Here is a 26,307-nt window from a genome sequence, read left to right on the forward strand (position 1 = left end):
GGGCGAGCAGACTATATTTTCTCAGGGAAAATAAATCGGTCTGCAAGCGGATATTACTACCACAAGGTGTACATTATAGATCCTCCTAACTTCATGGGAAATTGTACGACTTACAATCAGACATAAACAAATTGAAGTACATTATTGCGCGAATTTTTACATTATTCAGTATCGGATAAATTGAAATAATTAGAATGATATATATGCACACGCTCATATGACAAATTACATCATGTCATTTTCTAGCATTTTTAAAATTATTAATATACAAATACACATGGTATCAGCAAGCATATGCATAATCTGAATATAATCATCGCCTATAAATTATTCGATTCTCAAATCTCGGCAAGAAGATGAGGCAAGAGGAATCGCGCAGCGTCGATCCTTTGTCTTACTCTGTCGCGGTTTCTCTCCTTTATTTCCACCCGCGACATTTCTACGACATTAAGCAGGCGTATCGACAACGTGCGGCGTGTGAGATACGATCGGATATCCGGCCGATCCCGCGGCGGTATCCCTTACGTTCCTTCCCCTATTCTGTTTCTCGCAGAGCCTCTCCTTCGGGTTGGGGTTGTCTGCAAACTTTGATTACATCTGCCAGCAGCCTGTCCTCCCATCCCTCTATGCTTTCTCATCCCGCCACAACTCAAATATAGACATGTACTACCAACACCTTATTCTTGGACGTTGACTACCAAGCCCGCGTCACCCTGTGTAACTGCCCCTTTTTGTTCTTTCAGATTCCCACACCATTATCCCTCGTCCCACCAGATTTACCATTCTCGAGGACTCTCCCGCCATTTTCATTCCTCTCTGCGCCGCTTCTGTCCTCCCGTCTTCGCGAAAACCCATGGAAACGTATTTAGCGGATGTTCCGGTCGACGACGCGAGATCTAATTTCGTTAGCCGCTACGTGAGTCGCCTGGCAAAAGTGCAAGATGAAAATTGCGTCTTCTAGAATGCTATTGGATTTACGACGTCGTTGTAGCGATCGAATCGAATCAACGACAAGCCATACGACTTGAATCGTAGAACCGCAATGATAAGCACTTATCATCGCAGCGGCGAGTATATCTTTCAGAATTAGTTATTTTTTTTCTAAATCGTTATGCATTTTTGTTGGACGGTCTACCATGTTACTAAACTGTTGTAATTACTTGTGAATTTGGACTGACAATTTATTTCATTGAACGCGAAGCGCATTTAATGATGCATGCGACTCAAATTTTATGGAATTTATTCCATCGCGCGATATAAATGTGACATAAATTTAAAAATTCAAATTATTTCGCGTTCATTTAACGACTTTTGTGTTGTAATATGCATTCTCATTTTATCGAGCGATGTATCAATTTTAAATATCACTGCGCTTCAAACAGATTTTCAATGTTTGATTTAAGAGATCTTTTATTAAACATTCATATTAATTTCAAGTGACTATATTTTATAAATAAAGTGTCATTTTATTTTAAAGACCGCGCAAAAATTAGTCTTGACGTTTGCTCTTAGGTGACATTTCACAAACGTCCCTCATCAAAAACTTTGTCAAAAAGAACTTAAGATATTTATAGAACAAGCACAACGAACGTGGGCATATTGCGAAGTTTTGTCTCATCGTAACGACGAATTACGAACTGTCGCTTCGGGCGATCGACCCTTTGCATCGCTCAGACACTCCTCTCAGTTCGTCGAGCAAAGGTTCTCCATACAAGACGATTATCCCGAACGATCGCCGTTATTGCTTTCCGAGAAGATATCGCGCTATTTTAATTGAGCGTAACACTACATAAGATGGCAAGACTCTCCGCGAAAGGCCACATTAGAATTCCTAGAAGCGCAAATCTGTCGTGCAAACGGCACACGCCAAGTTTCTATCTTATTCTGCGAGCTGGCGGTTAGTTCATGAACCACGATATTTCGCATAGAGGATGTCGTCGACGACTTTGAATAATCGTAGTAATAACGGAGACAGCGGTTTAAACTTCTATTGCGTTCGCGACCATTCATCGTACATGATCAAATAATGTAGCTTTTATCTCATACACACACATATATTAGACAGCGCGTAAAGCCTTGATATTTTAATTAGAAAAAAATCAGATAAATTAATCGATTAATTATCGATATTAAAAAATCGGGAGTTTTTAAATAAAATATAATTTTATTAAGATTAAGAGAACTTAATCAAATTAACTTTTACATGAAACTCGAAACTAAAATAATATTGTCATCTATTCTCCCGATGACATTGTTTGTTCATCATAACGGCATTCATCACACTCATTCTACAAGAGAACCATGGAAAGAGTAGTGACAACGTTAACAGGAAAAGTGACATCGTTCGTTAGGTAGCTCCTAAAGCTCTCGTTAGACGCTGGGTAGCCGTCACCGTTTTATCCCGTCGAGAATTAATCGAATCGTCGATAAAGTGGATTATGCGTCGAGGTTCGATGGGCCTCGATTCTATAATGCGATTGGCCATGCTCTTCCCGCGGGAGGTATTTTCAGCTTCCTTCAAGTATAATGATTTGTAATTAGATATTACCTGCAACGTATTAAGGAGGGCGTTTAATATCTTAATAAAGTTAGCGGGAAGTATTCGTAGTCGTTATCTTAGGGTATTATAATTAACTAGCTCGCGAACGACTCAACGGGAGTGATTTTTTTCCCCTCACTTTCAAACTTTTATGCTTGTACAAGAATTTTTTAGAATTAAAAATGTATCGTGTCATTCGACAAATATTTTTCTACTATATTTATATTGGCGAAATTCTGTAGAAATACAAAAAATAAATCGTACATGATAAAAAACATAAATATTGAGATAAGAAATGAAAAAACCAAAGATATGATATAATTACAAATAAGAAGAATATTATGATGAAAGTCGATGAGAATAATTTCATTGAGTATTCGCTCAGGAATTAAATCTTATATGCGAGATGTAGATTTCGAATGTACATTTCTGCCATTTTATTGTCGGTAGAGAATTACACGTCAGTGGGCGAAAACGAGGGAATAATTTACGCCAGTCGTCAGGCCAGAAAGGAGAAATCTGCGTTGAGGGGAAAAAGCGTTCGTAGGCTGACTTTGTTACTCGTTCTTATCCTGAGCTTTTTGTCAGGTAAAAAAGTTTCCCCGGGAAAAGGAACCAATTTAATAAGGCCTTAATAAAACTTCCCCGAGAGAGGTAGACGCTTGGCGTACGGCTGTGTTTGACGGCTACTTCACGGTCTTCTTCTTTTTCGATGTGAAGAGTAAATTCACGCTTCCTCGTAACGGAGTGGTATAACCCTTTATTGGCAGAACAGCGATACCGTGTACTCATTCTCTTACTCTCTCTTTCCCTCGTGGTACAATTGTTCGCCTTTTATTCTGCGTCAAGGGTTACGAGGTATAGAACTAGATTCGTTGAATCGATAGTTACCTGTTAAAGAATCTTATAACAATGACGATGCATTATGTTAGAAAGAAGAGTTGTTTAAGAGTTGTTTATTTTTTTCTTGCACGATATGCCATGTACACCTGAAATGACATGTCGATTTATCGTATTATCGTACAAATAATTTTTTAACAATTATCATTAATTTATTTAATTTTTTACTTGTTAAGAACTGATATTTATATTGGCTTTGTTTTTCTTGTTGCAGAGACCTTCAAGGAAATAATATATCGGTGATATTCAAAACAGACTTTGAAGATATGGCAACGCTCCACGTTTTGTAAGTAATAATCTTTTACTTTGATCAAATCTTTAATTATTTGTCAAATTAATATAAACTGTTAATTATATTATTGTATTAATTTTTATTGTTGAACATAAAAAAACTATTTCAGAAATATATCTATTTAATTTCTAATTAACGTTAATCATAAAATGCAAAAATTACGTTGTGGTATATTATTTTTCTATATCAATATATAGAAAATCATTTATATTATATTCGCATTGCAATAACCATCTTTTTTCGATTGGTATTGTACATTAGGATTTTTTATATTACAGGTTGCTATCTAGCAATCAAATTCACACCATCGAAAGAGGGGCTTTTCAAGATTTGGTGGCAGTGGAAAAACTACGTCTAAATAACAATCAAATACGCCATTTGCCCGATCTTCTCTTTAGCAATATGATGAACTTAAAACGCCTGTGAGTACAATATTATGAATTTCATCTATATTATATAATTACATGATAAATCTTTTGACATTTATGATTTATTAACGTTAGACTTTAGCGTCTTGTTAACAGACTTGCATTATTGCATTAGTTTTGCAAATTCGAGACATCTCATGTGTGAAAGATCGACGAACAAACAAGTACAGCAGAATTTGTTAAGAGCCGGTAACATGTCGTTGGGTTTATGCAATCTGTCAGTGGTATACGGTACATAACGTGCGACTAAATAGCGCAGCAACATTGCGAGATACGAGCGATGTTGCAACGAGTCTACAACGTCATGAAAGTTCGTAATATCGTAGCAACATCCGCGCCGGTATTTTGTGCGCGCGTATTTCTCGAGAAGCGAAATCTCGGGAGAATAATTACATGTGAGATCAGTCCAAATGTCAAGTTTCATATACCAGATATATACGCACAATACGCACGTACATATTGCCGCCTCTACATCCCTTTCTGTCTCTCTGTCTCTCTCTGTCTTTTTCTCTCCCGTCATTGTGTTAAGCGCGACGACGAGGTTTATCGCATAAACTTTTCAGACGACGGCCTACATACCTATTGTACATGTACGTATGTACTGCGAGAGGCAAGCCAAGCCGGTAAGCCTGTGTAACCTGCCGCGAGTCGATCGAATGTACGCTGCATACGCGACTTTTCACCCCGGGGTTTAGTTTCTTAAAGGTGATCGTTCGATATGTAACCCGCCGTCCCGACGTTTGCCTTTCGTCTTTGCACGCGACGCTCTAAAGTGTTTTCACTCTTCCGTGACCAGTTGCTTGAGTACGGGGTGCGCTATCGCTCACCGACTGTCTTATTAGCGAGGCCTGATTCGATAACTGGAGGAGGGCAAAATGAATAGACGGGAGAGAGTCCACAATTTTAGACATTTGCCATGTACAAAGATTGATGAAGTCATTAGTTAGATATGATAAAATCGATCGCCTCGCGTTGTTCATATATGGTTGCGCGTGATTCATGCCAGGATAATATTTGGAAAAATATTACATCAGTATTGAAAAGTTTTTAAAACTTGAATTTTATCTTGATCTTAAATAAACCTTTACAGCAAAACTCTCATCTTGTCTTGTTTCGATTTTATAGACAATTTTTATTCAATATCGAACAGCTGTTTAAAACAATATTTAATCTTACAATCTTAGTTTTATTGTTTTGACAATTAATTCAAAATCTCGTCTCGAATTTCGAAATAAAATAAGATCAAGACTAAAATAATAAAATAAATAAAATAATATCAAGACTAGTTTAGATCTCTCTCATGCAACTTTATATATGAATCTTTAATACGCACACAAAAAACTCATTAATTTTGGCGCATTAAAAGAGAATAAACTCTATATTCAATCATTATGAATATTACACACGAGAGAAATAATTATTATAAAATTATATTTAAAAAAATATTGTACTTTTGATTCATGATCATTAATTTTATTTTCAATTTATTAAAGATACTCCACTCTTGGCTATTGATCTCAGAAAGTGATTATATCGAAAGAACACGCGACCGTTCTGTACACACAAATTATGCTCATCCATAAGGTATCCATCGAGAAAGCGAACCGACTTTTTTCCAACGACATGACTGGTCCTCCCCGTATCCGACATACGGTTCGCCTCTCACTAACGAGAACAGCCACCTTGACGTTCATAAGAAATACCGATCCCGCGTGATTACGCTGTCCCGCCTTCGATGCTTTTCCTCTGAACGCGCGCGCCGTAACATTCTTCACGATCCGGAATCTCAATCAAACGCGGCACGACGCTACCTCGGTTGTAGAGAAAAACAAAATAGAGACAGGCCGGGTCGACGAGCAACGATATCGCGTCTTTATCGCGATGGAGCGAGGGGCACGAACCGTTTCCGTTCCGAGATTCCTGGTGTTCCCGGCAGCTGCCAACCACGCAGTCGAAAAGTGCACGAGTCTTCTCCTCTCGTCGTGGATGACAGGACGACGGGATCCGGGAAGAGAGCCGAGGCGCAAAAAAAAGAGAGACAAGAGGAGCGGCAGCAGAAAGCGAAAAAAGAAAAAAATATGAGGAAAAAGGAGAGGAGGAGATCGTTCATCTATCATCCTGCAAAGTGGGCAAGATGGACGGGACTCGAAACCTCCCGTCTCCCTCTTGGAGGCTGCGCTTCGCTCGGGCATAACCTGCAGTTTCTGACGATAAGGCTGGATCAGCCACCTTACAAAAGGACGTATTATGTTACGACCTTACGGCAAGATTCCCACGAGCGTTTGGATGCCCGATAATCCTTCATCCGGCGCGGATAAATCGGCGTTAAAATCGTAAAGTGGAAGATGCTAATTCGCGCATTGCTCCGGCCGCTATTCAGAAACTCTCAGAAACTCGTAATTCCGCGACAGCTTGCTTTGCAGACCTTCTCCAAGATATTTCTCTAATTTATAATTAAATCAGACCCTCCCGCATTACAAAACTCGCTCTATCTTTCCTTTTCTCTTTGTGAAGATTCTAAATACGGGATTCTCCGCTTTTTGTCGAAAGAATCAACGAAGCAATGTCATATTGCAGTATTATTTTTGTACCTTTTCTTCTTACACAATATTGTAATGTTAAGATAAAATTGATTACATACTATATTCATTATTTACATATATATAATTCCTTTTTTTGTGTATACTTTCTCAATGTATAATTAAACTATTTTACAATTAATCGCGATTTATAGAAAATCATCGCCGGGATACAGAATCTTGAGCCTGATAATTGAGCGATAAATGGACAGACAATTAATTAAACCCTCCTTGATACACGGTCGAAAGCCACGTGGACTTAATTATGTGCTCGTCTCGTAAATTCGATGTTGACTCGCCGGGATGTGGGCAGATCGCGGCGAACGTAACATATGATTAACCCATCGCGCAAACGTAAAAAGATACGGTATTCCATACGATAAGAGGATGAAACCTACGTGGTAATAAATGGTTTGACACAATGGAAAGGGGCGCGGGCACTTCGCTGATTAGTATCACTCCGTCGCACGGTCGTATTTGTGGCGCTTGTAACGCGATGCAGCAACGTGCAAGCTTATATTTTACGACGTTGCAAAACATTTGTCCACTGTTATGTTTAAGCGTGATAATAACCAGGACAAACGTCCGATTCCAAATGGAACCGAAGTCGCGCGACCATGCGAATGATTTAGAGGACAAAATTCGAGAACCCGAAGAGACCGCGGTGCTTTTCAGCGTCGACAAATTATAGGCCCGTCATACAAGGAGCCGTGCACTCAACTCCCGGTTTATCGCTCGAGCGGCTGTAATAATTATCGTACAGTTGTTATCGTGTATCCCGACGATCGTAATACGCTGTATTATGCAGCCTTCATGGCCCTTGCAGTAAATCCCTCTCATCCTGACGTATGGTGTTATATCATATATGAGCCGGATGTAAAATCGCGTTAATTTCATCTGACATTTTCATATATTCTTCAACGCGTAATTATATCGGCTGACGCATCGTAAATTCGTTGTTGCTTCATTTTTATTCGATTCTCCATATTACGGAGACGAATATATACGAGTTGGAGTGTCTACTCGAGAGAATGAAAAGTTTTCAAACTGCTGTCCAACTCGCAAGTCGCAAATATGCTAAGCAAAAAATACCAAGACTCGACGTTGAATGTCGTTATAAAGATCATTAAAACCGCATACGCAGGAATGCTTCTGCGTAACATTCTAAGCATCGGAGGAATGCGCGGTCGATTGTAATTCTCGGCGCGTCGACGTCTCTCCCTCGAAATTTCGCAATCCCTCGTGAGAAGGCGATTATGCCACATCGGCCATAGGAAAAGATTGTAAGGCGCGGGTCTTCTGTTACGAACAGAAGCAAGATTTCTCGTTGGATCTCGTTTTGTCCCGTTCTTATCGCGGTAACGCAGTTAGCGGTCCCGGCAACATTCAGAATTGGACAGACTGGTCGCGAGAGACGAGGACCACCAAGGTCCTTTTGTTAATTTCGCGCGGGCGCGGCCACGTCGAAATTCGGTAATTGCTTTCTGGATTGACCCGAGCGAACTGGGAGTTATTCCAGCTCCCTCGTCTTACATGCCACGACGCGAAAGTGCACAAAGCGAATGCTCGATATGCTCGCTTTCGCTGTTGATTATTGTCGCAGCTCATTATCGTCGTCTATTCTTTGAGTTCGCCCAGCTTGAGAAGACGCGATGCCGTACATAATGAATTTATTTTGAATAATGTCTCATTCTTCTGTGAATTTCAAACATGGAGTGTCGCGTTTATCAAGCTTTACCTTTGTAATTTTACGTTATTTGATTACTTGATGATTAAGTCTTCATTTGCATTGTTTCCGTAAATGTAAATTGATTTGTATTTAATTAACTTCTTTTATCTAAAATTAACTTTTTTTATCTAAAATTTTTCTCTAATTATATATATGTGTAATGACCAGATTTGTTTTTATCCTCGTAATTAATCGCTTGAAATAACGAATGGTATTTCGAAATAAAACAGAGGCTTTGGCTCTCTTTGTCGAATTAGCGTAGTCATTTTGAAATTCGAATATCGCTTTTTGCGATTGGACCGAGCGCACTGAGAATTTAATATTCCAAGTTTTTATATAAAATACTCCAACTTTTTATTATCATATTTCTCGTATTTTTTTCTTCTTGCATCTTTCCAATTTTTTTAAACATATCGTAGAATATTTCTAGTTCATTAGCAAATGTATATATTCGTTACTCAAAATAATTTAGACGAATATTTTTACCGATGAAAAATGCATGAAAAGGATATCATATATATAATTTCTGACCTATAATCGATAGCTATACAATTTTTAATTTGCTTCAGTTCCGCGAAGTAGAACTCTAGAGAGACAAACTTTTATTGCGCAGCGTGTGACAAACGTTTATTCGATGGCACGATCAAACTCTACGGGGACAATAATATTTCGCGCCGATCGAACTCGAACGCGAATGACGCGAGTTCCCTTTGTGCGTTCGGTGCAGACGCGGCCGCGCGTCGAAATTCGGTAATTACTTTCTGGATTGGCTCGAGCGAACTGGGAGTTCAATCTCCCAGTCTCACACTCTCACCTTACATTCCCCCCGTCGTCTTTCTTTCTCTCTCTCCCGGTTACCATCGCTATCCCGTTCTCTGTTTCGCATTTTTATTGTTCCCCCTTTTCCTCTCGCTCATCCCCCACGATCCCTCCTCGCGTTCTCTCGCAAACATAATTACAGATTACGAGTTCCAACCCAATGGATGGTCAATGGCAAGAGCCGTACTGCGAGACCACTAACCTATCATCACAAGCCTCTGGTTAACTCGGACTTGGAGGAGAGATTTCGAGGTTCCACGATATTCGCGTGCTTTTCGAGAGGTTCCAACCGCGCCATTTGTCTAATGATCGGTTCAGAGGTGTCTTTTCGTATCAGTGGGAGACGATTCAATTATTTTGTTAACCCTTATTCCTTGTTTCATTAGTATTTAATCATAAATGAGTATTGAGTATAACGTATAATTATTTTTCTATGTTTGTGATATACCATTTCGTTTGATTCAAAAACATGTAATTAATAAGACATGTAATATGAATAAAATGTACACAAAAAAAAGATTAAATTTCTAATCTCTTGGAAAGAGGAGTAACAACCGATATTTTTTATATCAATATAGTATTTTTTATATTAATATAATACAGTCCTTTTTAGATTTAAATCTCTCTTCTTCCTGTGAATCGATTTTAACGTAACGTGAAAGTAACTTTGAACTTCGTATGATTATGAAGTACGTCAAGACACTTGTAAGAAGCCGGCTGTCGCGTGAGACCGTGGAAATGGTTTCTCGTTACACGCGTAATGAGTCCAGCCGCGATGAAGAGTAAGTCTATAGTCACTCACGTGACAGTCTGATACACGTGGCCGGTCACACGCACTAGCGTCAACTTTCCGTGGGATAATCGAAGGCGCGCGGAGAAGGTACATTTGCCGCGGCATTCAAAGCTCTTGAATAATTGATCGAAAATGTAGGACGAACTCGCGACTATGGCTGCAATAAAGTGGAACGGGCGGGTGTTGCACCGATGATGAAAGTGGTCATCCGCCTTCGAGAACGTATAGGTCGAGAGGTCAATGGACAGTCGCGAGTTTGTAACGTGGTTCCGGCGAACGTGACGCTGATGGATTTTGGTAGTTTTTACATACACGTGTACGAGAAATTAGGGCAAAGCACTATTGAATTCGAGTATGCTTGAAATTTGATTTAATTTGATTAAAAAAAGAATCAGACTCGTATACACACATGTATACATAGATGTGTATTACATTGCACAGCATGTATTTTGGAAAATGTATTGTATAAAAATATATTTAAGTTTTTAATTTCTAACTCTCTTTTTTAATGGATTTCGAAATTGGACAGGAAAAAAAGTTTTTAATATTTCTATTAATATCTCTTCGATAGAAAAAAATCTGAATTGCGCTTGTCGAAGTTAACGAAACATTTTTTTGTATATTTTATTTGCGTATTTGACATTTTTAAAAATTATATTAATGAAAATTAATAATAATATAACTACGTGATTAATATTCAAGATAATAATTATTGAATTTGACTAAATGATTTAATTGATAGATTAAAATCTGACGTTTAGAAAAATTATTGTGTTTTATATTACAGAGACCTCAGTCACAATCAGATTGCCACTATAGGACCAAAGACACTCAGAGGAGTGTCCGCTCTTAGACATTTGTAAGTATCTTATCAGACATACTTGCTACAAAGACAGATTGTTTCGTGACAATCTCTCTGCAGGCTATTTAGTCAAAGTCCACTAGTCCATTATAAACTAAGATATTTTATATATAACGACTTTACTCACATTATGCAACTAATGTTCTCTAACAAAAATCTAGATAAAATCTACGATTGAATCTACTTTTCAAATATATATGTCGAGAAATATTAGTATCAGCTTTCCTACGTTATAAATCTGTTTCATTGTTATTTATTTAAGTAGTAACATTCTGCATATGATCAGACAATTTCAGAAAAAATCAAAGAAACAAAATCAGAGAAACAGAACTTTGAGATACAAGTATATTTTTAAAAGTTTATTATTTACATTGTATTAAATTATTTTACTTATTTGGCAAACATCAATTGTTACTTCTTTTCCAGATTACTTGACAACAACGTATTGACCTGCATGGATGAAGCTTCGATACGAGAATTAAAAGATTTAGAAATATTGTAAGTACATAAATGTGTCTGTCAAGATTATTTAGAGTGGATATTTTATAGAAATAATTTTGCGTTTGTGATGGAAGATAAACATGTGGTCAATATCCATTTTAGAATGCTAAATAACAACAAACTCGTAACACTTGGCAAGGAGATGCTGAACGGCTTGTCGCATTTGCGAACTTTAAAGCTTGCGGACAACGCTCTCGCTTGCGATTGCCATTTAGCATGGCTATCGCGTCATTTGAGAACTTATCCTCGCCTAGGGCAACACACACGATGTGCATCTCCGGCTCATCTCAAGGATCGCAATCTGGCCGATCTACAGGTGAGACTGATTAAATAGACGATTAAACTTTAGTTTGCAAAATCTACAAACATTTCTCATTAGAATTTATATAGATACTCTGATCTACATATATTTTTGATATATTAATATATGACAAATAATAGTACAAAAATGCAACTTTATAAATTATTAAATTATTTACATGTCCATAACTGTCAAACTTTCTAATGAAACAGAATAGTCTAATTATTATTATTAACCAAATATAATTGTATAAGAAAAAAGTTTCAATAGTATATTTTAACAATTATTAAATTTATCGATACTCCTGCTAACCTACTTCATACTTGATACGACTTATAAACCTATTGTTTGCAGGAGCACGAGTTCAAGTGTTCGGGCCTGGTTGAGCGAACGGGATCGGAATGCAGCGCTGAACCTCAGTGCCCGCATCCTTGTAAATGCGCTGATGGGATCGTCGATTGCAGGGAGAACTCCTTGACGAAAGTGCCAACCCACCTCCCCGAGGACACCACTGAGTTGTAAGTAAAACCGTCATACCATGTTCGCGCATTGTGTGTATCTCCTCTTTGTCTGAAATTTGTTTCTTGTTTGAATATTATCGATAACACGAGTTGAGATTCAACAGATTTATATCTCAAACTTGCTTTATTTCTCTTTTTATTGGACGCTTGTAATTATTTATTCAAAAGATAACAAAAAATAATACTAGTAATTTTTTAAATTCATGATTAATAATTAATTTATTAATAATATTTCCACGTAATCTTGCATAAAGACAATCACAGATGAAATCTTAATACAATAATACATTAATAATACATATAAAGTGCATAAGAAGAAATTTATCTTTGTACATACCTGTGGAAAATTAAAATGATTAATGAAACCTAAAATAATACGAATAGACAAGAAACGATTTATAGCCGATGTTTTAAGGAATCGCTAACATAAATGTATAAATTTGTCAATATAATTTTGTAATTCATTTTCTTTTTATTCATACAGGCGATTGGAACAGAATAGTATTACGGAAATTCCACCCAAGGCCTTCTCACCATATAGAAAATTGCGAAGAATGTGAGTGACTGCCTATTTTAACACATATATTTACACACTATTATTCAATCATGCACGAAACGTTTAATTTTGTATGTTTGTATTTTGTATGTTTCCGATTTTTCGTCTGCAGTGACTTGAGCAACAACCAGATAAAAAAAGTAGCAGCCGACGCTTTTCACGGTTTGAAGTCACTCGAATCTCTGTATGTATTTTTTTATTGATACCTTTAAAAATCTCCTATTTTATACAATAATAACCGGCGATGTATTTCGTTGCAGAGTTTTGTACGGCAACAAAATCACAGAGCTACCAGCTGGTCTTTTCCAAGGCTTGACAAATTTGCAATTGTTGTGAGTAGATACAGAAAATTACAAAACATAAAGTTTAGAACCAAAACATGAAAATTGCATGGAAAAATCTTGTCGAAATTTAATAATTTAAAGTATATATAGATAGTTTTTTCACATGAAGCGAGGTCAACTTTAAGAAAGCGGGAGAATTAATAATTCATATTATAACTACTGAAGAAAATGTTTTTATTCATGGTCTTACGTATTGTTCTCGCTTTCCCGTGAGGTATTGCAACGAAGCAACTGTTGGAAATTATGGCGAAACTTATTGTTTCAGGTTGCTGAATGCCAATGAGATATCATGCATACGAACAGACCTGTTCAAAGACTTAACCAGTCTCACCTTGTTGTCTCTATACGACAACAATATACGTTCATTAGCTAATGGGACTTTTGCCAACCTGCGAAGCATTAAAACATTGTTCGTATTATTAATGAAAAATATTTTTACTAATATTTTCACTAGTATGTTAAAAACATCCCTTTGTAAAAGCATTATTTTTAAAATAATTGATCAAGAAAGTATTTTTCTTGCAATTTTTATAGCACCTTTCCAGTAACTTTATTCTTTTCCCACAGACACTTGGCGAGGAATCCATTCATCTGCGATTGCAATCTACGATGGCTGAGCGCATATCTTCACGCGCACCCTATAGAGACATCCGGCGCTAAATGTGAAACGCCAAAAAGAGCGCAGAAACGGAAGATCGATTCGATGCGGGACGACAAGTTCAAATGTAAGGGTAAGCACAATTCGACTTTTCCGGTATATCTCTTCTTAACACTTCGGCAGGATAGTATACAGGTCGGTAGTCTATATGGAGGAAGATATATTGCACGATGAATGTAAATAGGCCCCTATTATCCGCTCAGACTTGCATTTACATTTCACACATCTTCACGAATTTTCGTATTATCATATATATATATATGTATCTGTGTGGATTTAATCATCTTTTCATTGACACAATTTAGGTGAATATTGTCATTATTCATTTCATCTTAGCTTTTGACTCATTAAGATCAGAAACGTGCACTTATCTTAAATAGAAAGCAAATATAAAATGCAAATATGAGATTAGAAGAAAAAAATCTCTCTGAAATTAATTTAAGATCTATGTAAATATTCTTTTCTTGCTGAAAGAGGATATTGAAAGTCTACGCGAATCGTTGAAATTGATCGATCGTATTACTTTATTATCAATCACTCGATGGATGATAACACACGGTGTGCCATTTCCGAACCGATCCTCGGTTTCCATTTTCGCTCGTGTGAAATCACCCACCGTTACTTCCAATGCTTCTTGCATCCCATATCCAGACACGTACGTCTTCTCCTTTCTCTCTGTCTCGATTCTTCTTCGTTCTTGTCGACACGTCCGGAACAGGTGACCAGACGATCTATATAGGTGTTCTCTCACAGTAGGATCCCTTGATAAATGCCGGTCACTTTGCCGGGCGTATGTAATTGCCGATGGATGTATTTCGCTAATCTAATATAACACGGTAGGTATGCATTAATGTCAGCCGATGTTATTATGTGCATTTGCAGGCACGCTCGCAAACTCGTTTCGTTCGTGCTCGTACGGACGATAATCATTTACCGAAATAAAGCTGCATACAAATGATAGATGTAGATAAACGTGCCATAGAAAGGTTGCATTTTTCGACATTTTATCTGTCTGTTGACATGAAATTTTATGTTTGAGCTCACGGAAGAAAATCATAAGAAAATATTCCAGCACGTTATACTGTTAGATATAACGATGCTGTTGGTAGATAAGGAAACTATAATTTATGTATAACTGTGAAATTTTAATATACATTGTCATTTTGATATTCTCCGCATTTTAAAAAGACAGTTAAAAATGTTTCAACAATATTGCATCAATCTTATATATAAGACAAATTTATATTTTCTATGATTAAAGTCACTTATATCTTCGATGAATATTAAATTTTACGAAATATACACACACATATCTACATGATTTACAATGTTCTTATCATCATATCACAATTCACAAATTTTGATATGTGACTTCTGGAATTACAAGAATTTTATATCTCGGTTACTTTTCCATCACGCAGTCGTTCACATTTGTTTCGTCTTTCCGTGACTTTTATAATTTAAAAGAAATTTATTGAAAGTATACGAATGTCATCACATTTCTGTGAAATGCAGCATATAAGACATTTTTTACCAAGCAATTCGTGTTTTGCTATACGCTACATAGTTTGACAATAATATCTTGAAGTTTCTAACATTTCTACTTGCGGTTCCATGTTTCGCTCGGATGCATTTTCCTTGTATGCCACATAATTCCAAAAAAACGTACATATACATATACCGCTGTATGAAGTATATATTCAGTTATATAGATGTGAAATGCAAAAACTGAGAACTGTGTAATATCTTGCTTGTTAACGTCTTGAGCATGTATCAAATAATTAAATGCAAACAAATTTGATATAGTATCGTTGGGAAGAAATTGTCTTACGAGTTATGATATTAATCAATTTATGCATATATATATATATATATATATATATATATATAATACAAATTTAAACATAAATGTAAATATATATTTTTAAAAAACAAATTTAGCATCCTTGCATAAGTATTGGTATAAAATGCTCGTCATAAATATTAATATAATCAAAATTTAAAATTAGTCTTTAATATGCGTTACAATAACCGTATTTAAAAATTGATATCGCTGAAGATAGAAATTTGCCTTTCAAAAATAAACGATATTTAATTTTATATTGTTTATATTGTTATATTGATTTATTCACATTTCAAGAAAGAATATAAAACAGATTGCGTTGCATTATTCAAGCAACATGCGAGCACAGTTAATGCTACTGGAAGAAAAGATGATATCCATCTCTGACGACTTACCCCGTATGTATTTATACAAAACTCAATTCAGAGTTAGTGGAAAACAAACATGTTGGTAGCACACATATGTGCACACATATATGCCAGTATAAACGCGCATAACTGCTACGTGTAGCTCTGCAAACAAGAACTTACGTTGCTAGCGTAAAACTTGTATACAACTTTCGCAACTTGCGCGCCGCTGGCTACGGCAAAAATTTACACAATACCCTTGCTTCTGTTTTACGAAGGATTTCGCGAGAATTAGGAGAAAAGTGCTTTTAGTCTTTGCAGAAGGAAACGAATGTCGCTCCGTAAACAGCACTCTATAAGAATATCATCAGAAATGGTCGAAAGGTGAATCAAAAAACGGAGATTAATCGATTAATTGTAACTTAACAGATTTACGCTTTTTATTTTCCTTAATTACATACATAAAATAATGTACATTTTCATGCGGAACAAGTATAAATTTATTATATGATAATTGCTTTATTTTTATATATTATATTATATTGATGTGCGTGTGTGAAAAATAATTGATAGTTCCTTCTTTCAATTGACATCATTAAATATCAGTTTTTAATCTGTGATTCTATTCGTTTACAAAATGCGCCATCGAAGACAAAGAAAATAAGCATGTGTGTGAAATCAATACAGGAAGGGAGAAAAATCAATTCTTGGTTTCTTCTCTTTTAACAGTCTTAACGAATAAAAATTGCTATTGTATTTTGACTACCGTAGAGAGAGCACAATCGATATACATCATATAACTCTGCATTATACAATGTGTATCGTCAATATAATTACGTATGCGTACATCACACCCGGCAAATTGTAATGTGGTGTATAATATGATGATAAATCATTTCTGCCGTAGCCGCATTCATACATAAACATATTTAGTCCTCAACACTAACGCACGACGTTAAACACTCGATTAACGTGCAAGCACATACGGCATCACGCGTACGAGTGGTTCGTTTAACGACGTCATTAATTACACTGTTCATTATCAAAATTTATCGTTAATGAATCGACATCATCATCATCATCATCATCATCATCATCATCATCATCATCACGTTTATCGTATAATTGCGTTTGATCGAATTTTCATTCATTCGTGACCGGAATATGAAATGACGCTCTTCGAGCGACACGTGTACATACATTATTCGCGTCTTAACCCGGAGAAAGATCGTGATCGAGTGCGGAAGTGTTGCTCAGGCGCGATTGTTCGAGTTCGACTCTATTTCGAAACTTTGTCCGCAGGTGATGAGGAGCTGTTAACAAAAAGGGCCGGGGAGTGTATTCTGCCTGGTGCCTGTCCCGCGCCCTGCACATGCAACGGTGCAACGGTTGATTGCTCCAATAAGAGATTAACTGCGATACCGAAAGATCTGCCGCTTTACACGTCGACTCTGTAAGTACATCTCTTAATCGACATGTTAAACTTGCGCGCGATAAGACAACACTTGTGGTTAAATCCTTCCAATTGGCTATAAACAACGTCAAAAGATTTTTATCGGAAAACTCTATAAATTACTTTCTTTTATATCTTGATAAATAAAAATTCCATTGATAACGGAAAAATTTGACAGATAAAAAACCAGTTAATTTCCGTTAAAGCTTCCTCTAACAATATTTTACTTGTCGTTACATCGCGAGAGCGACAAACGTAGGCGTATAAAATGAAAGAACCAAAGGCAAACTCAATTTATGTCATACAGGATGTAGCAGCATCCGCAATATATTTCATGCAGTTATGTTTGTCACGCTGAACGCACTTGCATCGCGAACATTTTTAGTGTCTCCCGAAATACTATATGACATCGCGTTGATAAAGAGGTAGTTGGTCGATCTAAAATAAGAGAGATATTGCCATCAAGTATTTTGTTATTTAAGGTAAAAATAATAGCGCAATTTATTATCATTTTTGTTATATTTACCTTTGCCAGACAATTCTGTCTCAGAATTAAAATTATAACAAAATGCTTTTAATAAATAATAGATAACAAAAATGATATGCTATAATATATATTTAGTGTAATATAATTATATTATCATAATATCTACCATGTAAAATTTATCTATTGAACACAGAAATTCGCGATAAGTATAAATAATGACATCATATTTAAGCGTGCAATGAATACACATGAGCCATAATATTATTAGCAATATTAAAGGGCAAAATTATAAAAGTAATTAATATGGGTGTTAAATGCAACTGGCGCGTCAACCAGAATGATAATTATTTTTAGCTAATGGCAACAATTAACGTGTTAAATACGAACATATATGTGCATTAATAATCCCTAGTATAAATTGCAGATTGCAATTGCAAAACGATATAAGTACACATAGGAAAATAAATTGAAGTAAACCAAAGAATTGATTAAACCGTTCAAATATGTATGATAAAATATATTTAGCAACAAAAATGATAATAAAAAATGATAAAAAATAGATAATAAAATATTGAGGATTGTCATTTATAATTAATAATGTTTCATATAACATGATTGACAAAAATGCTTCATCTAACATTATACACATTTTACTAGATAATTTTGGAATAGTTTTTTATGAGGAAATGTTTATTTCGAGTGTCGGACAAGTCGATCGATCGGTCGGGACGGTCCAGTTGAGTGGTTAGGATGAATATCATTCGTCTGTAGAAAATTCCTCGTCGCTTCGTTCGAATATTAATTCGATCGTTGAACCAGATAATCACCTGATTAAATCGTGGAATGCGATGGAAAAAAGACAATGAAGAGATCCGACTATTATTCCCAGTAAATTATGCATCCTGCCCGTTTAATGGATCGGATTTGGAAAATAATTTCTCGATACTATTTAACGAGAGAGAGATTCGTGCATATATATCAGTTTTTAAAAATAAAAATATTCGTCAAATTATTTTTCTAATATGTATATATAGCCTTTTAATTTTCTTTTATTATCTTATTTGTATTGCTTATACATTAAAATTTATTAATATATATCTGATATATATATTTATGAACGATTTATCTCTACTCTCTTGCAATCAGATATTTTCGCGTTGAAAAATTTTAAAATTTTATATATTCGAAAATTAAACAACGAACGCTGGTAATAATTGTTATAGGAATTGCGTTTATCATTTTACTTTATTTCACATGTGCGCGTAGCGTACATTTTTGTATCCCGATAGGTTCCAAGTTAATAGTTGTAGCTATACGTTAGAACGTATTAATTACGAACGAAGCAAAACAATCAACTGCACAAGTTACACTATTGCCCGGTATATCGCACGAAAATTCTGCAACACACCAATTTCTGCACGAGAGTTATTCCAGCGTGCAATTCGCAAAATTTATTGGGCGGTGCATTGTTATAACGCGGTAGAGAGAATAAATTGCTCGGCGGGTAGTCGAAAACAAGTGATGGAGTAACGAACGGCAAGTACCAATTTCGCTCTTTTCTCTCTCGGTCTCTCTCTCTCTCTCTCTTTTTTTTATTATTCGCTGTTTGACTAACGATACATACATACCGCAAAACACGCAAGCATTTCGGCGCGATCATGTTGTCGCGACTTTGCTCTACATATATCTTTTTCCGCTTGTGTGTTTGCGCCAGACTGCTGAGCAACAATGAGCTGGACAAGATCAAAGCGGACGGCCTCTTCGAGAAGCTGCCGGAGTTGCAGCATCTGGACCTCAGGAAAAATAAAATCTCTCGCATCGAGGCGTCCGCCTTTCAAGGGGCTCACAATCTCACCGACCTGTAAGTCAACCCGAATTTACGCCGCTTTCGTACAAGAAGCCGGCTTCTTCTTCACGATGTCGTCGTCGTCGTCGTTGTCTTTCCGGAAAACTTCGCTTTTGCTGGCACAATAGAAGTCATTCTAAAAGTACCGTTGTGTAACACCAGGATTGTTTTCTTTGCGCGACCTTCTTAGTCGATATTTTCAACTTTAGAGAAGCGACCTTCTGGCGAATTTTCGAAGGCTGCATTGTCCTCGAGAAAATTATTAAAACAATGCCGACGATTTTCCATTAAAGATTAGAGTGGTATCTTGAGTATCTATTTAACGGGTTGTGAAATTTTATTCCAAAACGTGGTTTATATATCTGATACTGATTACATTACAATGTCACAAAGGTAGTCACAATTGATCTATAAATATAATATATATTAATTAATTTAATAATATCTAAATATTGTTTTATCGCGTCTTATGAAAAAGTAAATAATATGGAAGAATTTAAATTACAGATACTATATTAGCCCTTCTTGACATTTATTACGTACAATTTATAATTCAATAGATGGCAAGGATCATAAATTCTTCATAGTTAATAGCTATATATATTTTTAAAGCATGCGCATATCACGCGTGATATTATCTTCGAAATGTTTCGCATACCTTCATATCTTTCATAATGTTCATACGCGTTGTATGATATTTATCGACTCATAAAAGTAACGACGGCAAATTGTAATTTGCGGCACAACTCAGTTCGCAATCTTTTCTCATTATGCCTCGTTTCGCGAAGTGACGAGCTTTCTTTTCGCAGGCTTCTGTCTGAGAATAGGCTACGAGAAGTACACAATAAGATGTTCGCCGGCCTGTCGAGCCTTAAAACGCTGTAAGTGCCTCGTTGATACAACATATCGTCTTTGTTGATAAAACGCTACATGTAATACAAACGGTGATTCGTATAATTCACTCTGCGTAGGAATCTCCACGGTAATTCCATTACGTGCGTTATGCCAGGATCGTTTGATGGAATGCCGCATATACGCGCTATGTAAGTAAACAATTATCGGTAAAAAAATCATTTAAAAGTATAATTTATTTCTTATTTTGCTACTGTCTCGTTTGATATATTTCTCGGTGCAGCAACATGCAAAGTAACCCGCTATCATGCAACTGCTATCTCGCGTGGTTTGCCGGATGGCTAAGGAAACGAGATATAGCTGGAATCACTGGCCGTTGTCATGATCCGCCACGATTAAAGGACGCCATCATTAAAGACATTCCCCATCATGAGTTTAAATGCAACAGTGCGTACTATTTAATTTATTATTGTCTAATCGCATTTGAATATTGTGCAATTGTAAATAGATACATCCATCTTCGTGTATAATTCGTACTGTCGCGTTTTATCGTCCATCAGATCGCTATGAATTTAAAATAGAATACAAATATGATAGGTATCCCGTAAAATCGATGTATATAGCTTTGAATACAAACTGATTCGGACACGTCCTACAAAATCGATATCAGTTTGCATATCAATTAAATTTGAACTTTTAACGAATTTGTTTGTGTCTTCGATTTACATGTCATTCGGATGGCGATCGCGAAGAAATTTCAGAAATAAGCCAATTACTTTCACACCGCGCATCTTTATTCGCTTCGATAAAATAATATTCGCGATCTGAATTGCAAATCCTCGTTAACGATCCACCAACCGTTTTACACCCATCAGACGACAGCGTGGGTTGCCTAGGCGACGATTACTGCCCGCCTCAATGTAATTGCGCGGGCTCGGTGGTGAGATGTTCGAGGTCTCAGCTTACAGAGATTCCGCGCGGGATTCCACCAGAAACCACCGAGCTGTATTTGGACGTGAACGACATCAAGACGATCCAGCCGGAGAGGCTGAACCACCTGAGGATTCTCACCAGACTGTAAATAAAACACGCATGAACCGTCCGTATATCTTTCGAGCGGCTTTCGCCATGTTTTAACGTCCGCTTCGTTTTTAGGGATCTGAGCAACAACCAGATCGGAATGCTGTCCAACGATACCTTTAGGAATCTCACGAACCTGTCGCACCTGTAAGTCGAATATTTACTTCGCAGAAAGTTCTCGTGAGACCCGCGAAGCGATTTATGTAATGTACGATGTATGAATCTCTTTTGCAGAATCATCAGTTACAATAAACTGCAATGCGTGCAGCGAAATGCCCTCGCGGGATTGAAAAACCTGCGAATAATGTGAGTTACATCTACAAACACTCGGCGAAAGTTTTTATCGTGACGTGCCTCTTTTATTGTCGTCGCAAAACGATTTATGCACACGCTTTCATGCACTTTACGTCGCAATTGTCGGATCGATATTTTATACTAAACGGATACCATTTAATAAGCTCTCTATAACGAATCTATTAACAGGGGAGAAATAAAATTTAACGTTCCTAATTGCATTAAAATGCGAATAAAATTTTATATTAAACTTTTAATTTGATTCGTTATAACACAATAGAGCCATTAATCCTGATAAAGTAAAATTGCATAATGTTAAAAGTCTCAAATTATTAATCGATATCTGAATCTAATAAAATTTAATGTTTACCGATAATGCAAAAAGTGCACGATAATCTCATTTTCAGTTCACTGCACGGCAACGATATATCAGTCATCCCAGAGGGAGCTTTTGAAGACCTCAAGTCTATAACGCATCTGTAAGTATCGTTTCGTTCGTAACCACATGAACTCGATTTTCGACACCAGCCATTTATCGATGACGATATTTACAGCGCCCTAGGGTCCAACCCGCTTTACTGCGACTGTAGTATGCGATGGTTGGCCGAATGGGTGAAGAAAGATTACGTGGAGCCTGGCATAGCCAGGTGCATGGAGCCTCCTGCAATGAGAGACAAATTGCTCTTGACGACACCGGCTAGTGCCTTTCAATGCAAAAGTAAATATTTTATAAACATATATCTCGATTGCGAGCAGAATGGCCAAGAGACTTCGCTTGCCATCAAATTAATTAATTGTTACTCATGAATAATGCGATAACAATATGCATTTGTTGATACAAATAATATAGAAACCAACGATCATTTACGTCATATTTGCTACTCTAACTTTCTATTGTGTTTAAGTATACAGTGACGCTCATTAATATTGTTTAATAGAATATTTAGCACTAGAAGCGAAAATACAGATCATTGTTCTGCTTCATTGTAAAATAGCTGTGTTGTAAAACGGACCATTGAGTATCGATTTTCCATTAGAACTGAAAAATACATGACTTTTCGTTCTAGTTAATAATGTTATTTGACGGTGTGTCGATACGTAGAGTCATACAATGTTGTAAGAGAGGCAAGAGGAGAGCTTTTTCAATACTTGGCCATTACTGATCCGCGATCGCTTATTGATTGTCGCACGTGATGATGTTTTTAATTTTTCGTAGTACAACGCGACGCAGTCTGTTTAGTTCGTGGTTTTTTGGCCCAGTATCACGGTAGGGTACTAAAATTGCTCATTAATCGTAGACCTTTCTTCCGCGCAGCCAAGCAACAGCCAGCCGAAGTCTTGGCCAAGTGCGACCTGTGTTACACCTCGCCATGCGAAAACGGAGGATTTTGTGAGGCGCTTCCGGACCGGCAATTCCGTTGCGAGTGCGCGCCAGGATATCACGGGGACCGGTGTCAGCATAAAATTGACGCGTGCTATGGAAATCCTTGCAGGAACTCCGGAACTTGCAAAGTACTGGAGGAAGGAAGATTCAGGTACTTACCAAACGCGACAATCCGAGTCTTGATCAAAGTAGTGGCTCGTCGGGCTGACTTTAGAGTTGATCGTTCAGTGGTACCCATAGACAGCGTTTGCTATATCGTATTATATCCAGACGGAACTGACTTGCTTCGAGATTCTCTTGCGTAATGCCTTACAGCTGTTTCTTCTTTCTCGCATTAGCGCCTTTTGCTCTTACAAAAGTACGTAGAATTTTCACTATGTATAATCAAACGCATAATTAAGCGAAAAATTGATGACATTCGAATTTTATTACTTTGATTATTGTTTTCAAAGAAAATCAAATAAGTAATAATAACACTGCAAAATAGATCTATCGTATAAAAAATATAAGGACATATATTTTTTAAGACAATAATCAAAATAAATTATCTAAATATTGCCTAACTATTGAATAATATTTAAAATAGATTTGCATAATAAAATAAATTTGTATAAAAAATTGTATAAAAAAAACACAATGTCATCGCGATGATATGATCGTAGATATTATATCAGTAGAACTTGCACGTTATCAACATCATTTCACATCAGAGTATGCCAAATAGTTCTTTGAGATTATCATAAATAGTGTGGACATCAAAGTAGACTTAAATATGCACGATAGAAAACGCTTATATAGATGGATTGTATATCGTAGCTCGAGTTTGATTGGCTCGTGAGAAAGCAATAAAAAAATCGTTTTTCTGTCGCTATGCTATTTTGACAACTTCAATGCGTCGTGTTGCTAAAGTGCCGCCTGGAGTAGAATCCGATCGAAGCGTTCGTCAAATTCCAGCTCCCAACACGCGTAATAAACGGGACCTTCTGCACATGAGCCCCGAGGAGTGACGACTACCGGCTATAAACTGCCGACAGCGCTGTCAATAACCTGCTCAACAAAGAGGCTATTACAATTATCGAAAAATCAAAGAACCAAATTTACACGTCTGCTATTTTCAATGTGTGTGTATCATGTGTGCTCAATATAAACTCAAATTAAAAATGTTGCGTAAAATTCACGCGATATTTTTGATAAAAAAATAATTTGTTTTTCTAAACAAGTTTATTTTTGTATACATATTATTGCTTACAATAATAATAAAAATAATAATTCACACACATATAAATTTGTAATAATAATTACATTCATGAAACTACAAATTTTTTAAGTTAATATATTTTTTCTCGAAGCGCTCAATATATATCATTAAATTTACGAATATTTTTGAATTTCTCTTTTTCGTATATCATGTCACAATATAAGCATTCAATCGTCAAATTTAATGCGTTGGAAACGCGCGACAAAGAGAAAAGAGATGCGCAAATATATCGGCAGTTTATCGCCCGCGGTATACGTTTGGCGGATTTACCGCGATCGCATGTCGGGCTCAATGTCTCGATTGACGTTCAGTCGGTGTGTGACAGTTGCGACTGCGCCCCCGGGTACAAGGGACTTCGATGCGAGAGCAACGTCGACGACTGTGCCAACAACAGGTGCGCTAATAACGCGACCTGCGTCGACCTCATACAGGCCTATCGATGCGACTGCGCCCCAGGATTCATGGGAGAATACTGCGAGGAGAAGATACCCTTTTGCACAAAGGGGCACGACCCTTGTGAGAACGGAGGCCGATGCGTCGACCACAAGACCCACTACAGCTGCGAATGCCCAGTCGGCTTCGCCGGCCTCAATTGTTCCACAAACCTGGATGACTGTGTCGATCATATGTGCCAGGTATGTGCGTGATATCTTTCAATAATATTGCGTTCAATCGATTGCCGGATTTAATTTCTCTGCGCGTTGTGCCAATTTAATGTCGTTTCCTAGTCTTTCCGTGCGATGAAGCTATTATACGTAGCATATAACATAACGTGCTTTGTTGGAATAATATATCGATTATCGGATTGTTATATATTCTGTGCCGCATTCGAGTGTACGACGATTGTTTGGCAAAAGTACATAATATTTTGCGTGTTGTTATATGCTTCTACTAACAAGTGTCACGAAATATTGAATAATTTCAATTTAATTTTGCAGCAATATTTTCTCATGTTTCTTCTCTTACGCCATTTTTTAAATGTCGATACCGAGCGCGATTTTAACAAACAGATTTAGATTTTATGACAAATTTTGCAAAGGATACTTAATACATTTTTTAATATTTTCTTAATTTACATTATGTGCAATTAATTCTAAACATTTATAAATACATGATCACAGTGTTATTCAATGTAAAATTCATTAAAATAAGTAATTGTACTATTACTGGAGAAATCGCGTGCACGACGGTGCCTATTTACATGAGATCGATGATATCTGTTTCATTTACAGTATATCGTACAAATTTATTTTCTCATATCGCTAGCAGTCGCGACAATCGCAATTAATTTCTCGCTGTCACACTATCAGTTCCTTTTTATGTTTGTAGCAATTGTAATAATATAGTGCTCTTTGTTACTTTGAAATATTTTAATTATGTGACATTATATGTATTTTATAATCATTATTTTTTTAATTGCGTTGTATATTGATGACATTTAATACATCGACATGTTATTCTTTAAATTACATTTTGAAACGTATTTCTTGGCTGAATCACTTAACGTAGTATCAATTTAATTCACCACAGTATCAACATGAAAAGTCAAACAGCGACATAACTTGACTTTCATGAAAATCAAACTTTTATTTGACTATCGACTCTTAAATAGAATCTCAGCCGAATAGATATGATCTTCCG

At 36.5% G+C, this 26,307-nt stretch overlaps 1 protein-coding gene across 2 annotated transcripts in view; it reads left to right on the forward strand.

The window, feature by feature from the left end:
* Window positions 1-26,307, forward strand: part of LOC105258434 (protein slit) — a 330,476-nt gene that overhangs the window by 296,447 nt on the left and 7,722 nt on the right. Inside the window, exons 2-24 of one of the 2 annotated variants that reach the window (XM_020029755.2) lie at window positions 3,654-3,725; window positions 4,010-4,153; window positions 10,867-10,938; window positions 11,368-11,439; window positions 11,545-11,758; window positions 12,098-12,261; window positions 12,749-12,820; window positions 12,933-13,004; window positions 13,081-13,152; window positions 13,430-13,573; window positions 13,732-13,895; window positions 17,315-17,465; window positions 19,667-19,813; window positions 20,608-20,679; window positions 20,770-20,841; window positions 20,934-21,097; window positions 21,526-21,727; window positions 21,806-21,877; window positions 21,965-22,036; window positions 22,432-22,503; window positions 22,579-22,742; window positions 23,340-23,559; window positions 24,992-25,301. In XM_020029755.2, the coding sequence (XP_019885314.2) occupies window positions 3,654-3,725; window positions 4,010-4,153; window positions 10,867-10,938; window positions 11,368-11,439; window positions 11,545-11,758; window positions 12,098-12,261; window positions 12,749-12,820; window positions 12,933-13,004; window positions 13,081-13,152; window positions 13,430-13,573; window positions 13,732-13,895; window positions 17,315-17,465; window positions 19,667-19,813; window positions 20,608-20,679; window positions 20,770-20,841; window positions 20,934-21,097; window positions 21,526-21,727; window positions 21,806-21,877; window positions 21,965-22,036; window positions 22,432-22,503; window positions 22,579-22,742; window positions 23,340-23,559; window positions 24,992-25,301 (2,980 nt within the window). The remainder of the gene's footprint in view (window positions 1-3,653; window positions 3,726-4,009; window positions 4,154-10,866; window positions 10,939-11,367; window positions 11,440-11,544; window positions 11,759-12,097; window positions 12,262-12,748; window positions 12,821-12,932; window positions 13,005-13,080; window positions 13,153-13,429; window positions 13,574-13,731; window positions 13,896-17,314; window positions 17,466-19,666; window positions 19,814-20,607; window positions 20,680-20,769; window positions 20,842-20,933; window positions 21,098-21,525; window positions 21,728-21,805; window positions 21,878-21,964; window positions 22,037-22,431; window positions 22,504-22,578; window positions 22,743-23,339; window positions 23,560-24,991; window positions 25,302-26,307) is intronic. The other variant, XM_025409792.1, reaches the window with a different exon arrangement.

This window comes from Camponotus floridanus, unplaced genomic scaffold (assembly GCF_003227725.1).
Source record: "Camponotus floridanus strain SB8 unplaced genomic scaffold, Cflo_v7.5 scaffold1, whole genome shotgun sequence".
In the NCBI taxonomy this organism is placed as follows: domain Eukaryota; kingdom Metazoa; phylum Arthropoda; class Insecta; order Hymenoptera; family Formicidae; genus Camponotus; species Camponotus floridanus.